General features: G+C 47.0%; 1 protein-coding gene across 1 annotated transcript in view; it reads right to left on the reverse strand.

The window, feature by feature from the left end:
* Window positions 1–11,067: 11,067 nt before the first annotated feature.
* LOC149363124 (uncharacterized) overlaps window positions 11,068–15,611 on the reverse strand; it is a 33,646-nt gene continuing 29,102 nt past the window's right edge. The window contains exons 3-5 of the mRNA XM_089569894.1: window positions 13,624–14,756; window positions 11,631–12,037; window positions 11,068–11,310 (exon numbers count right to left, since the gene is read on the reverse strand). Of these exons, the coding sequence (XP_089426020.1) occupies window positions 11,068–11,310; window positions 11,631–12,037; window positions 13,624–14,756 (1,783 nt within the window). The remainder of the gene's footprint in view (window positions 11,311–11,630; window positions 12,038–13,623; window positions 14,757–15,611) is intronic.

Below are 15,611 nucleotides of genomic sequence, written 5' to 3' on the forward strand. Positions count from 1 at the left end.
CTGAGAGAAACGCGACAACGATGCACAAAAAGTCTTAGGAGAACGACAGCAACGCCCGAAGTAGACGCCCACCTCCTCAGGCTATGGGAAGCGAGACGCAGTCTCACCAAAAGATGGCGGAAGCAAAAACACAACAGGAAACTGAAACTAAAGATAGCAGAAATTACGGCAAAGGCGGAAGAATACGCGGTGGAACTCGCGAAACAAAATTGGGAACAACTCAGCGACTCGCTTAGGGGAACTCTAGGCACAGCCAGAACCTGGAATCTCTTAAGAGCACTAATCGATCCGACCAAAATAAAATCAGAAAACAATAAAGCCATCCACAGATTCATCCACTCCTTCGAGGGATCAGACATCGCCGTACTGGAGAAGGCACGAGAAAAATGTTTTGGCGATCACAATCCCCCGCGATACCAAGGAACGTATCGAGGAGCCGAAAACGAGAAACTCGACCGCCCCATAACTGTGGAAGAGGTTTACGCGGCCATAAGAAACACCACCAGAAACACGGCAGCCGGAGCGGACAGAATCGACAACGCCCTAATCCGCAACCTGAGCGACGACCTCATACAAGAGCTCGTCAGCTTTCTTAACAAACATTGGGAGGCGGAGACGGTTCCCGAAGATTGGAAACACGCCGAAGTAATAATGATACCTAAACCTGGTAAAAAGCTACAAATTGAAAACCTCAGGCCTATATCACTCACGTCGTGCCTTGGCAAGCTTTACGAACGGGTTGTAACTTTCAGACTGCAAAATTACATGGAAGACAACGACTGTGTACCACATACCATGTTCGGCTTCAGAGCGAAGCTCTCGACGCAGGACGTTCTCCTCCAAATACAAGAAGATGTCCTGCGAAACGTACCTCGGACGGGAGAAGATGTCATAATGGCCCTGGACATCAAGGGGGCATTCGATAACGTCAGCCACGAAGCGATCCTTACGGGCCTAGACAACCTGGATTGCGGACGCAGAATCCACGGCTTCGTCAAAGCCTTCCTGTCCGATAGAACAGCCACCATCGGCATAGGAGACCTTCGATCGGACAAAATTCGCACTCCAAACAAGGGAACACCCCAAGGGTCAGTTATCTCACCCCTACTCTTCAACATAGCTATGATAGGCCTAGCTCGAAAACTAGAGAACATCGAAGGCATCAGGCATGCAATGTATGCTGACGATATAACAGTCTGGACAAACACGGGCTGTCTCGGAGAGAAGGAAGAAAGGCTACAGCAAGCGGCCTCTTGTGTAGAGCAATACCTCGCAGAAAGAGGACTCGCATGCTCGACCGAGAAATCGGAACTGCTGAGAGTCTGGAGAGGCAAGCAAAACCGGACCGTCCCAACCAACGATGACCTAAAACTCAACGTCTACCTAGAAGGGACACTCATACCCGAAAAGACAACAATAAGAATTTTGGGCATGTGGGTTCAATCAAACCAGCGCAGTACTCACACTTTTACATTACTGAAAGCAGCAACGCTACAAGTCGCACGCATGATCACCCGCATCACCAACAGGCGACATGGCATGCGTGAAGAGGACACACTAAAACTAGTAAGAAGCCTAGTAGTTAGTCGAATCACGTACAGCCTACCCTACCAGTGCCTCAACAAAAACGAAATACAACAAGCGGATGCCCTGCTACGCAAAGCGTATAAGACAGCGCTCCGACTACCACGCTACACGTCTACAGAAAAACTCATGGCCCTCGGATTACATAACACCTTCGAGGAGCTACGAGAGGCGCAGCTTGAGTTGCAAAAACTCAGGCTGTTGCAAACAACGACTGGAAGAGCGCTCCTGCAGAGGCTCGGATATCGCGAGCAGATGCGAGAAATGTCGAGGACGGCAACGATCCCCGACGAGCTTCGCAAGACCCTCAAGGTAGCTCCAATACCAAAAAATATGGATCCCAACCTCCATCGAGGCAGAAGAGAAGCGAGGGCCGAATTCATTGAGAAAACATACGCTCCTCAAGCCACGACCGTGTATACAGACGCGTCTTGGAGAGGAGGAGATACCAAAATCGCTGTAGCGGCGGTGGTCGATTCGTCTTTACGCGAAATGACCAGCGCGTCTCTCCGAGGCTGCACAGCTGCAGAGTCCGAGGAAGTAGCCGTTGCTCTAGCGGTGGCGGAGGGCTACAGAACCGGGCGGTCACTAACAATACTCACGGACTCTCAAACAGCCTGCCGAAATTACATGAATGGCAGGATAGGTCGTCACGCGCTCCGTATACTCCTCGCAGCGAGCGACAGAATTAAAAACCAGGAAGAACAAAACGACAAGATCAAAACGACCCCCGGGGCACACGGGGGTGGCAGGGAACGAAGAGGCCGACAGGATAGCTCGAGGATACATTACTTTCCGAGCATCCGACGAGACCGCCGAACTCGCGCCAGCACCCAGGGAATATTCGGCCATACTACAAAACTATAGAGGCAGAAGAATGCGATATCCCCCACCGCACAAATCTCTCAGCAGAGAGGAAGCTGTCACTTGGAGACAATTACAAACAGGCTCTTTCCCAAACCTACATATACTAAACAAAATGCACCCTACGATATACACGGACAAATTTCCCTGGTGCGACGAAAAACCTACTCTATACCACATCACATGGGCCTGCCAAAACATACACGTGGTCCCCAAAATACAAAACCCGAGTGCGGAGCAGTGGGAGACTCTGCTGTCCAGCGACCGCTGTGAAGACCAACAAGGTCTGGTGCAGCGAGCTCAACGGGCGGCAGTGGCCAGCGGAGCCCTGGACTGAGGGCAACCGACCACTGATTAGAGGCGGACGACTTCGACAGAGAAGGCTCCTGGGGGTAGAACCAAGACGTCTCTGAAGATGCCCCCAAACCGCAGGAAAAACCATTAGTGTAAATAAAGTTTTCCCTTCCCCTTCCTCGTATTACCGAGACAAACGAAGGGGATACGCACCCCCCGCTCCGTCCCTCACCATAGCGCAGGCTGCACAATGGCGTCAACTACAAACACGGACTGCTCAAAACAAAATACTGCTGCATGCCCGATACCCAGACCAATTCTCGTCATCATGCAAACTTTTGCGGCAAACCAGGCGCCCCTACGATTTACATCATTGGCAATAAACGTTTCCACCACCACCTACGTGTTCATGCGTCAGCACATTGAGAGGCGCGCTGACCAGGCCGCGGTCCAGAAGACGCGCAGATTCGCGGCGGCGGGGCGCGGAGGCAGACTCGCCGGAGGAATAGACCGAAGAGCGCAACAGCCGTGAAAGAAAAAAAGAGGATAAGGGAGAAAAACAAGAGGAGGAGGGGCGGCCCTGCGAGGAGGGGTCTGGGACGCCAGCGAGAAAATTGCCGAGCTTTTAGCTTCGCATTCTTTACTATATAAAGGAACTATTAGAGCGCTTTGAAATGCAACCAGCCCTTGCTGAGCACAGCCCGTGTTGCCATGTGGTATATCAGTAAACGCATCACCATTACTGGGTTTTTTATTCGTCATTTGGCTCTTCCGATTAATGTGAAGTCACGAACTAGCCTGGAAAACCAAAAAAAAAGGTCACATCTTTTATTTTTGCTCCTATTTGGCAAGTTCGTGCAAATTACGCGTTTTAGAATGCCGCTGCCGAGACCAAACTGAACATATCGACGCAGGAGACCGCAGTGTTAAATTGAATTCAGCGCAAAAAAAAAACAGACAAGGGACAAAGAGAGACACACTGAGACAACACGAGCGCTATGTTGTTGTCTCGTGTTGTCTCAGTGTGTCTCTCTTTGTCCCTTGTCTGTTTTTTTTTGCGCTGAATTCAATTTAACATGCTTCACCAACTAGCCCGGCAGCTTGCTCTCCTGAGGAGACCGCAGAACTCACTCGGGAAGCGCAAACTGGGAAATTACTTTGAACGCAGCCTGCAAGAGGGGTGGACGCCGCTCAAGATGGCCAAGGGCAGAAAGATAACAAATACTCTCCAAAGAGGACGTTGGTACACCCTGAAGACGAGGCATTCAGATGTCTTAAGTAACATGGTGCCAACTAGTTAACTCCATTTGGGTAAAACTAACTAGCTTCCAAAGTGAGGTACTGACGACAGGTGGTCACTGGATTAGAAAAGAATTTGTTTTTCGTCAAGCCAAGTACATACATAGAAGACATTGTGCTCAGCTGGGCTTGATCACTGTGGTAGTGATTACAGAAGAACGCCTTGCCTAGCAACCCCTTTTGTTTCAATTTAACAACATGCGCGCAGAAAGACAGAAACGGTGAAAGACGACAGACAAGTGCTTTATGTCAAACGTGGTTTGCCAACGAGTTCAGACCCACAACTTAATGTTTGAAGTTCTTGACAACAACTCAAAAACAAAAACAACCCCGAAAGAAAGCAAAATGAAAAACTTGTGCACTTAATATGCATTGAGGTCCATGCAGCGTTTAAAGTAATACATAGCGATGAGTATGAGTATGAGTTTATTTCAAACAAGCATGTTTACATACATGTTTGAGGTGTATTGGAGTAAAAGCCACTCAAGAGCAGCTTGACAAAGATCCCATTACCCTTCTATACTCAGCAGTGCAGGACAGAAAACACAGATTACACTAAACGACAACAGATAACAAAAATCAGCCAGAAGCAGAACAGTACAACAAAAATTGTGCAAATAGAACAATACAAGACATTATTATATGTTAACTTTATAATGGTACTCAAACAATAAATATACACGTGAATCAGAAAAAAAAGTTATTTTAGACTTTTAAAAGAAAATGAAGAGCAGGTAATATTTTGTTGTGTAACTTTAAATTTATTTAATGTGTATGGCAAAGCATAGTTAAGTGTTTCAAAGCCATAGTTTGTGCGCGGATGTGGAACGTGCCAGTGTTCGCGGCATCGTGTTGTGTAATTTGAGGGATTTTCAATTAATTGAGCGATATCTCTAAATAACATATTGTTTTGTTTAACCTGAACTTTACAGGACCTAAGAATGCGAAATTCATACATTTTTTTTGATGAATGAGAATGGACAACAAAAACGCTGATTCACAACTCGTTTATTGAAGGTCGGTACTATCATGAGCAAAAATAAAAGAGCACTCTCTGTGCCAGTTTCAGTACTAAGAGTGCTTCATCAGGGGGGACCCGCATGCAGTGTGGCATGGTTCTGCCCACGCTATGGGTGGTCTGTTACCTTTGCGCACGTTAGCGCACCCTTCTTTTAAAACTTCGAAATAGCCATGGACCGAACAGTGAAAAAACATACATAAAAGGTGTATGTAACACGCAGGGGGGAAATGAACAAGCTGTCATTGCACAAAGGAGCGTGGAACACCCTCCTCCTAAACCTCAAAGCCAGCAGCAACCTCAGTTTCACACTTGTGCCATCAAAAACTGATAATTAAACTCAAAAGACCAAATGGTCGGACATTCTTCTTACCCTATACAGATAAGTTATAGTCAATACTGTGTAGTGAGCGTCAATATGAAGGTGATCCATATCGTGACAGCCTATACAACCCCATGTTTATGGGACGATCATTCAATCATCGAAATAGTTGCGGTCAAGGATACAGAGACGAAGAAAATAGCTACTCTCAAACAATTTTCCGTTCTTCCTGCAAATACTCACACCAATGGAACACGTTATTCATAGAGGGTAACCCTAAAGTGATCACCTTCATATTCATATTCATGTCCACTGTGCAGGTGGAGGGTATGTTCGGTATAATCAATAGAAGGCACATTAAGAAAAGCGATATATCGGCTACGTGCATGCAGGTACTTGCGCATTTTAAACTTAATGGTGAGCAGTGCTGGGGATACTTGTTCCTGCGCTTAGCAATACAAAGATCTTAAGCGCGAGTGTGCGGAAAAAACATAGTGGGTGATGCGCTACTATGCAGCTGATGGTAGTATTTATTTATTTATTTATTTACAACAATGCTTTCATAGCGACGGCAACGCCGCCTTCTCTTAAGCGGCAGAACCCATCTTGAGTTTTGTAAAAGGATGTGCGGGAAGGTACCAGCGATAAAAATTCTCATGTGGTGACGTGTACAAGAATAATAAATTGAGGCTCAGAGTTAAGTGTGCCTCCGAAGATAACAAAATCGATCTAATTTTTATGCATACCTATAAAGCCGACTGAGCAGTTGCAAATTATGAACCTGACCATTCTAAATGACAAAGCGTGTCATCGACGTACTTACCATAGGGTCCTAAGTGGCACGTATTTTCCGGCTCAAGTCTGAGCCTTTTTAGTCGTTCGTTTGATGGTCGCTTCCGAATACAAAAAGGGACCTGTGAAATTGTTTAACTCGTGATGACCCGTCATTACATTACCAATCTGTGCATCCTTGAGCTTCAAAGAAGAGCCACTAAGTCTTCATATTTCTCAACTCTACTCCTTTTAATTTGTTCGACTTGATTCCTGTAGACTTATCTCAACATCAACGCTTTTTGTCCAAAAATACCGCCAACTGGATGACCTGCGTCGCAACGCATGTGAAGCGGATTGATTTTGGCTACTGCTTTGTCAGAATGACGCGTGTGTGTATTCTGCGCATTATGATATTAAAAAGATTATGCAGAAAAGATATTGAACTCTTGCCGCTTTTTTAGTGGCTTACCAGAGAATACTGTTGGGCTTGCTCGCATCGAGCATAGATTTTCACCTTAGCTGAGGCTCAAGTCTTTTTACAGTTTGCCAATGTAAACGCTGAAATGTTTTTCAGTGAAAACAATGTTCCGTGGCCTCTCCCATAAATTTCACGAAACACGACTCACACGAGCAATCGTAGCCAATATAAACTCTTGGTGAAGGGAACCCGGTACAACGACATAGCGTGAGCACATGAACATCAAAAGAACAAAAATAGTGTTAGCCTAATTCGGAAAAGAGCTATGGAACATAATACTCTATGTCTAGAAGCAATATAAAACCACAACTTTAAAAGGGCAATTACACATGAAAAGGAGGATTGTCAAGCCGTAGTTATGACGTCGGTGGTTGAGACAGGGTTTCATTTCGTATCGAGCTTTGATTACGCTCATTACAAAATAATAATCTGGATACTGAAAATGGCACCAAGTTCAAATGAAGAAGCATATCCAAAATGAAAATGTTCCTAATTGTCCTTAAAATAGCCCACTTGTATTATTGAGTCAAATGAACAACATTGCGATTTTCCGCGATCTACCAGAATTCATGAAATATTTGTTCCCACAGAAACACTGCGTTTGCGAGTTGATAGTGAGGTATGATAGAGCACTTAGAACGCCTATGACCAATAAAGCGGATGGAATTGCTTCAAGCACGCGGAAGAGGCACAAGGTGGCACAAAGTTGTAATTAGTTGAAGTGTTTTTTAAGAAGGCTATATGGTTGAATGTACGGTGCTTTTAGTGGAACCGATGTGCTCCAAGATAAATTGAAAGCTTCCTTTCCGACAACTATAAAGTTGAGACAGAACCTCGAACGAATTACCACCTTGTAGCAAACAGATAGGAATGGCGGGTGTAATAGACAGAGGCGCCGACGTCTTCAAAAGGGACAGCTGAAACATTTTGGTCTAGGAATGAAAACAAAATATCATTATGGGGGCTGATTCGCCTCCTTTTATTCTGACTCCTGTTTAAAACTATAACAACTCTATTTTCGTAGCTATCTAAGAAGCGCACTTCGGCACTGAGCGCCATATTAACTGCATATTTCTGGTATGAACTAAGTATTAGGCGCATAATAAATTAAATAAACCGAGCAAAAGGATAAAACGAGTGTCCAGAAGGACTCCTGACGCCATCGGCCTGAAAATCGTGCAAGACACCTGGTACGTTGACCGATTGTGGTTGTGGACGCGAGTCCGAATTGTTTTACGAGGATCAATGCTTGCGATAAAAAAAAAGGATGTCGTGATTAATATCAGCAAAAGACACGTGGTCGCCAATGGCTGTTTATCACTAACTTTTCCCGTAATGTACGAATCGCGTGGGGGTGGGTATTTTTTCAGCAGCGCGCTAGTATTGGCAAAGCTTTACTGCGTATTCTCTTGGTTGTGAGTCACAAGGGCGTGTTTTCACCATGACGCATGGTAGGCAAGCTCACAGCTGCCAGCTGCGTGTTACTCATCCTATGCTGCTTCTAACAGCACGTGTCGTTTTAAAACGCGAAATTTACTGTCTGACGGTGCAAGTGGACTCATGTACTACTGCCATCTTCAAAAACTGAGCGCCCAGAATTATTCAAGCGCTCGGCTGTCCCCATATCATACGGTAGAGCAATAAAATGGTACCTTTGTCATTTTGCGAAAGCCTCAGACAGCGTTCAGGACCATCTGAAATAACAGGGAGACTGAGAGAGCTTAGTAATGAATTATGGTATCTGTCGCCGCTAGAGTAGATGTGCGACGACCATGAATTCGTGAACACCCATGTGCTTACGTTAAAATATGCCTCGAGCACCAGCAGTATAGCGCAACCAAAGGCGAACGGCACGTGCGTGTTACATTTGCCCACACTCGCCCTTTTTAAGTTAATAGGGAGAAGAATCACCTAAATATGGCGCGACTGACTATGCTCTCAGGCTTGCTGTGACTATACCCATCCTGTGCAAAAAAACTGTACTTTCTTGAAGGCCGTTCATTACACAGCGTGAAAATTGTAATATTAGCTGCAATAACTTGCTCTTTCACATTAAAGCACTGAAATTATAACCTCTTTGTTCAGACGCAGGATGGGAACAAATGACAATATAGAGAATAACTCCCTTATATATATAAAATTTTGCTCTCAGTTCCATTAGAACTGGTGTGACAATAAAGCTTTAACTTCCGTCGTATACTATCACGCACATTTTCTTGCTACCATTCAAAATTTTGTCGGGTACAAGTGGGCACAGTTTAATGTTAATTTGAACAAATTATAAATCTGTACTAGTTTCAAACCTTACGTCGATTTCATGTTCACATCTAACTGGCAGTGCAGTCGATTGAAGTCTCGTAATATCTTAAGTGGGCCGCCCATGTTTAAAATTCGTGGTGTTGACTATGTTAATTACTGTGTACAGTTTACCAAACAGGAATTATTTAGAATGCTCTAACAATTTCAACCACCAGTCCGAAAAAACAAATTTCTTTGTCATCGGTGAGTCTTAGCATTTCACTGTATAGAGCAATATAGCCTGCCAGGAACAGAATGAATTACTAAAAACCGCACGAAGACACACGAAGAGCTATAATGCCTGTGACGCTGCACGGGCAGTGAAAAAAAAAAAAAACTAACAGCCACTGCGGTGGCTGAGTGGTTGTGGCACTAGGCTGCTGACCCGAAAGACGCGGTTTCGATCCCAGCCACGGTGGTCGAATTTCAATGAACGCGAAATTCTAAGGGATCGTGTACTGTGCGATGTCAGTGCACGTTAAAGAACCCGAGGTGGTCTAAATTTCCGGAGCCCTTTACTACTACGGCGCCCCTCATAGCCTGAGTCCCTTTGGGAAGTGAAACCCCATAAAGCGAACTAAACCAAACCAAAAAAATTAACTAGCAATTTTTCGAACTAAACCTTCTTATCTATGGCTCCGTCTTACGTTGTCGCCTGCCTCACTCATCAGCGACTTCATCTGTTCGTTGTTTTTTTTTTTTTGTGCTGTCAGTGACCATGACTACTTTCACCACAGAAACCTTTCACAATTTATTCGGTCAGAAGCATTAAGGGTTTTCGATGCAGAAACAAAGAAAGCATCATAGTACATGTCGAACCACCGTATATTACGCATCCAAAAATATGAGACAGAAATAAGCCTTTTTGCTGCTTTACTTGAAGTTAAACGACCCGTCCTGTTCAAAGCTATGATGCAGCCGCAAGGCCTGGCGCAGTCCGCGCGTAAAAAGCATGGCACGTAAGAGACAGTATATTATAGCGTTTCTTATTCTTTCCTTTATTCTTTCTCATGAGCCAGTTTGGTTGGCACCGCCCAACGATACAGAGCCAGCGACTGGCATTCCTTTTTTTCAGCTACCAGTCATGACGTCATAAGTCGCAGCTTGTCGCTGCAGAAGAGCAAATGAACTTATCCCGCAAAGCGTAGTTACAGAAAGCGGCCGCTGTTGAAATGCAACTAACCAGTAATTTTTGGCAAAAACTAATTTTATTTTTGACAACACAATGTACATAAAAGGCAATGCACCCGGTACGCCGCGTTTCTAATTTTTTTCACACCGTCAGAAAAGTAGTAGTTTGCTAACACAGCAAAATAAGCATGGGCGCGGCTTGGGCGCGGCTTTACAATTTTCAGCGACGAGAACTTTCTCCGCCAAATCCTATTACGAAGTTTGCTAACAACGAAAAAATTGGCAGGGAGAAATTCAAAGACATATGATTGTGATTGCATGAACCACTTCGAAGCGTAATTTATCTGATTCCGCCATGCTCGGCCGTTCCGCTATATATATTTTGCATTTCTTTTGTCTTTTGTTTATTATAACCAGCGCCAAGCCTGTACGCGGGCATTTGATACTGGCTTAACTCTGAAATATGTAGCACACAAAATGAACAGTGGCATCCTGTGCTAGCTACGATCGTTAATAGCGTTGTCAAGAACTCTGGGGATAACGCTACAAACACGGAGAGCGCCCGACCTGTTCATGGTATTCTCGAGAGAAGTAAAGGTCAGAAGCAGCTTCACGTGGCGGTCAAGACAAGACCACAAGACCATTTAGTTTAGTAGTCGTCCACTTGCAAAGCCTCGTAACTCTGTCGCAAGCCACCTCCAAGCCTAAATAAAATAACTGTGTTTGCTGTGTTTCTTCCTTTGTTCTGCAGAGATTAGACACCTGGTGGAAATTCTAGTTTCGGTGTGCTATTATTTTAATTCAACGTCACTGCGCAATTGGCTCAATATCAAAGCACCTTTCTCTTCTTCGGCGTATCGATGCGCCGAAGTTATTGTATTAACAGCACCGCATTATTAGTCAACTGCGTTCAATAAAAAGGCTATCTTCATATCTGTGCACCCTTTTTGAACCAACATTGTGTCGTGTTAGTCCGTAAGCTCTGCGCCTCCACGCGGCCAACTGTCAGCAGTTGTGTGCAGGGACCTCAGAGCAGTTGAACGCCTTTGAGTACAGAGGCAGCGTCATGAGAGCCAGCCGAGACAGCTTCGCCACATGCACCTCTTCGCCGCAGAGAGTCCGCAGGAAACGCATGACGAACAGCCTCGTCTTCAGTGCACCGCTGACACCGCCCGGGTCGCGGATGGCCGCCGCCTTATGCGCTGTCTCCAGGGCCCAGGATGTCCGCAGCACGGGAAGACGCTCTTGCTGTAGATGAGAGCCACAAAGAATTTTCATCACGCTCATCATCATAATCAAAATTGTTGCGTGCACGTTTAAGAACCCCAGCTTGTCGAAATTATCTGGAGCCCTCCAAAACAACGTCTCCAGTAGCCTGAGCCTCTTTGGGACGTTAGACCCTATAAACCAAACCAAACACCCCCGCGTAAATCCAGATCGAACTTCTGGCCAGCAGTTCAACACCGTGGCAAATAGACCACTGTGTCAGCTGCGTTTCGGTGGGTGCGGTAGTAGGATCAAAAACCTGGGCTGCCCAAGCGACAACAAGTTAGCCCTAGTGCACTCACCGCGCTAAGGGTTACACCGAGGCGAGAGCTCACGTAGTCAGCCAAGCAGGCCGCATAAGCTTCGACTCCAATAGATGAAGAGGCCGCGTCGAAGACGTCCATAGCTACAAGGACACCCACGGTGGCGTAGTTGAGGAGCTTTTCGCGCGCGTCGCTGTAGTAGGCGTCGGGAACGAGCTGCGTCACGTAGTCGCCGGGAACCCCGGCCGCACCGGCGGCCACCGCGGCAGGCGATTGTCGGGAGCAGCTGCCGGCGTCGATGCTGTGCGCAGCCAAGAGCGCGACATCGGCCAGTGCGCCCGACATGTTGAAGGCTCCGCGTCGGGCAAGCAGTATGATGTTCGCGATGAAGTCGTCTCCGTACTCGGGCAGCGGAAGGAGGGCTGCAGAGCTCTCGTTCCCGACAGCTAGAAAACAAAGGAGAGACACAATTTCGCGTGCCCGTACACTAACGGCATGGTCACAAGACACGCCACTGTGAAAGCCTCGAAAACACAATCGGCCAGCTTGGGCTCTTCTAAATTGGACGGTGGTCTGAGTACGTGAGCTTTGCAGCACTTCGCCTCTATCAAATAGCAGCCGCCGCAGCCAGGATCAGACGTGGCACTGAGTGTTTAGAACTATGAGGTATGAACGTGTACAGGGTTGTGCAAAGTGGAGTGCAGGAGGGGGGAGGCGAGCTTAATAGATGCCTCAAGCTGAGACCTTTGAAAAGGTGTAACAAATTTGAAATAGGCGCAAAACCCGAGGCGCCTATATCATATCATCCGTCGGAGCAGGGCTTGAAGGAAGCTAAATTCTAATTTGGAGCCCCCACAGACGCAATCATAGCTGGCGCTGATGCAAGTTTTTTCATCCCTGAAAGGAACACTGAGGATAAAGAGAAACGGAGCTGCATCCCCATGGTACATTGTTTTAATAGCAAACAGGCGACACTCTCTGCTAAGAACGAAGATTGTATAAGCTGAAAAGACCAGTACAGGTGTCGCCATCAGTGGCCGATTGCGCAGGTGGGACCTGTGCGTCTACGCCAATTTTTAGACGCAGATCCCGGAGGCCGTGGTGCACTGTCATTTACATCAAAACGGTAGCAACTCTTCCTTTACGGCAAGAACGTCACGAGTTTAAATTAATTGCAGGGAAGAATTTACCTTCCACGGTGGCAAAAGTGTGTTTTGCTGTCGGAAAAAATCAATATAGCTAGAAAAAGCCAGACAATCAATTTTTACGCGATAGCGTAAGACCACCATGGTGCAGGAATTTCGGCGTTGTCGTCCTCGTGAGTCAGAATTACGGCTTGGTCGAAAACAAGGCTACGTAACAGGTATATCGGCGGGTTTGAAAAGTGATTGAAACATTACAAAACTGGTGATTACAAGGTCGCAATGTAAATCAAACGTCATAAAGCACATGCCCTACGCTTATAAGAAAATTGGGGTAATTAGTCTGGAATGAAATTCCAAGCCCTTGGATTTCGAGTCAGACACGTGAACTCTAGGCTACGCAGGCATGTTCGTAGCGATTGGTTAAAGCGAGGCTCTATATGTATGTCGCGTGGTCATTCACACAACGATTCCGACAGTTACAGAGGAAATAGTGTCAGTGTCTGCGAGGGCAAGAAGAACCGCTAACGGGACCCATTAACGTTGTTGAGTTATGCATTTACAGGAGGACCATACGTGTCCCCCAAATTTTTTTCCGAGGACAAGTAGCTGGACAAAGTAACTGGAGAACAAGTAGCTGGATAAGAAGCGGGTTCAATTCAGACTGCGGCGGTCGCATTTCGATGGAGACGAAACGCTACAGACCCGTGCACTGTGAGAAGTCAGTGTGCTTTAAAGAATCCCGGTTGGTTAAAATTATCCGATGAATTATCCCACAAACCTTACAAAGGAGAATAACCGATCAACTTCTTCGAAAGGACTTCTAGAATGGGAACTTAGGTATACTGTCTAAATGACCATGCGTGGCAACAAAGTAATGTCTTGCTTACCGTCCGCCCATCCCAGGTTCCTTTCTATATCACGCTCATCGACCACTCCACTGAATCGCTTGAAGGTCACCCTGGATGCTTGGCGAATATCTGCCACCGTTTGTAACACGTCTGCGGTAGTTCCGTATTCCAGGACGCGCGTCTTCACCCACAGCCGATAGGCCTGTGTGACCCGCGCGCCAATGACCTCCACGCATATCTCCTTTCGTGCGCTGTCACTCAGGCGCTTACGCACGGGGCGAACCGTGTGCTCGAACACCATGAACGGTGCTACTGGAACGAGCATAAGATACACCTTCGCCGCTGCCAATTCAGCGGCGGTCAGGACGTCCAAGATGGCGCGAACAGCTTCTGGGCTGTTCATGTGTACCCTGGAAGTGCTTAGGTGATTGCGGCTTAAAAATTCGCACCACACGCGCGACTTGTTGCTGTTGAAGTAACCACACGGGATCACGGAATAGGAGCCACTCTGGTTCGCCTTTCGAATCGCGTCTCGGACAGCGTCATCGATGTCCCGGATCTTGTCGTGCAGGGACTCCGCGTCAACCAGCAGCTCGGTTGCCGCCTCCTCGACGAGCATCCGCCTCAGCAGTCCACCCTCATCGGCCGGGGCGATCGCACTTCCCGTCGAAACGTCGAACGACTTGTTGCCGGTCGAGACTACCTTGTAGACGGTCGTCAGTCCGACACGCGTGGCAAAGTCAATCATGAGCGTGAAGACCGATATGAAGTCGCTGGCGTTCATCCAGCGCTGGACATCGATGTCGGCAGCGGTCCAGGAGTCTGCGATACTGGCCTTTCTGCTTCCGAGCACGCCGATACAGGACGCGTAGAATGCGCTCATGTAGTAGAACGGCTGGCCGGTGAACACAGCTCGGCGCCGGATAGATAGCACGCTGGTGTCCACGGCGGCCACGTAGCGGCGTCTCTGCTCCAGCCAGTACGTGGCGGCTGGAGCGGTCGGAACAGCGCACCAGCGACCGCAAGCGAAACTCTGCAAATCATTGCACGGATCGAATGACAGGTCCGCCGATGCAGCCATCTCTTTCACGGCACTCCGGCAACTGGAGCTCTCGCAAAACTTTTCCAAGTTCTCCAAAGCAATGAGGTTCTTAGAGGCAAGAGGCGTCATCCTGGAAAAAAGAGAGTCGTTATTTGCGACACTGCGCACAAAAGCCAGCATATAAAACGTGTAAAATTTGATAAGAATAAGGCGAGTCCCGAGTACTTAGTGGGAAATGGTTGCAATTGCGTCAAACGCGCACTAAGCAGGTATGACACGCACCACTGTAAGGAATTAAAAAAATCCGTGCAAGCAATTTCTCTGCTGCAAATTACACAGTCACCACCGTTCCCTGTGGAAGTTAAACCAGATAATTTCGTATCACTGCCAGTGCTCGTCGACCGGAGAACGTAATCCAGGTAGCTGGCAACTATGTAACCAGTGTTTAATGTTCTTTTAGGCCGTATTGTGAGCAGCATGAGAATAGTGATAGAACAAAAGATGCGCCCCTTTTTTTTTTGCGTGTGTGTGTGTGGGGAGGGGGGGGGGGGGACGACCGCAATACTGTGGGGTAGTTTCATTGAAGCCGAGAAATGAGCCTTTTCATAGTTTAGAGGGCAGGTACTACCAGCGTCAAGTGAAATGCAAACAGCGGAGTGCGCATGGCCAAAGGTATGGATGCTACTCCGTCTGCTTGTCGTCATCAAAGATAGGCGGGCTCATTCAGTTTGCGATTGTTTTGCTTCTTTTTTCTACAGTCGTTTTCTCGCTTTCCCACTGGAGCGCCACATTTTTGGCGGAGAAACGGTGAAAAAAATTCTGCTCACCGCCAGAACCAAGCGATTCAGCGACGGCCACGTTGGACACGGACCGTAACCCGATCGGTCTTTCTCACGGTTCGCATCGCAGCCAGACGCTGATAACAGGGCGATTACAGTTCTAAGCACGGTGTAAGAATAATATAGTATTCTTGCACCGTGGTTCT

Source organism: Amblyomma mixtum, chromosome 2 (genome assembly GCF_055824585.1).
Source record: "Amblyomma mixtum isolate Tamu chromosome 2, ASM5582458v1, whole genome shotgun sequence".
Taxonomy (NCBI): Eukaryota; Metazoa; Arthropoda; class Arachnida; order Ixodida; family Ixodidae; genus Amblyomma; species Amblyomma mixtum.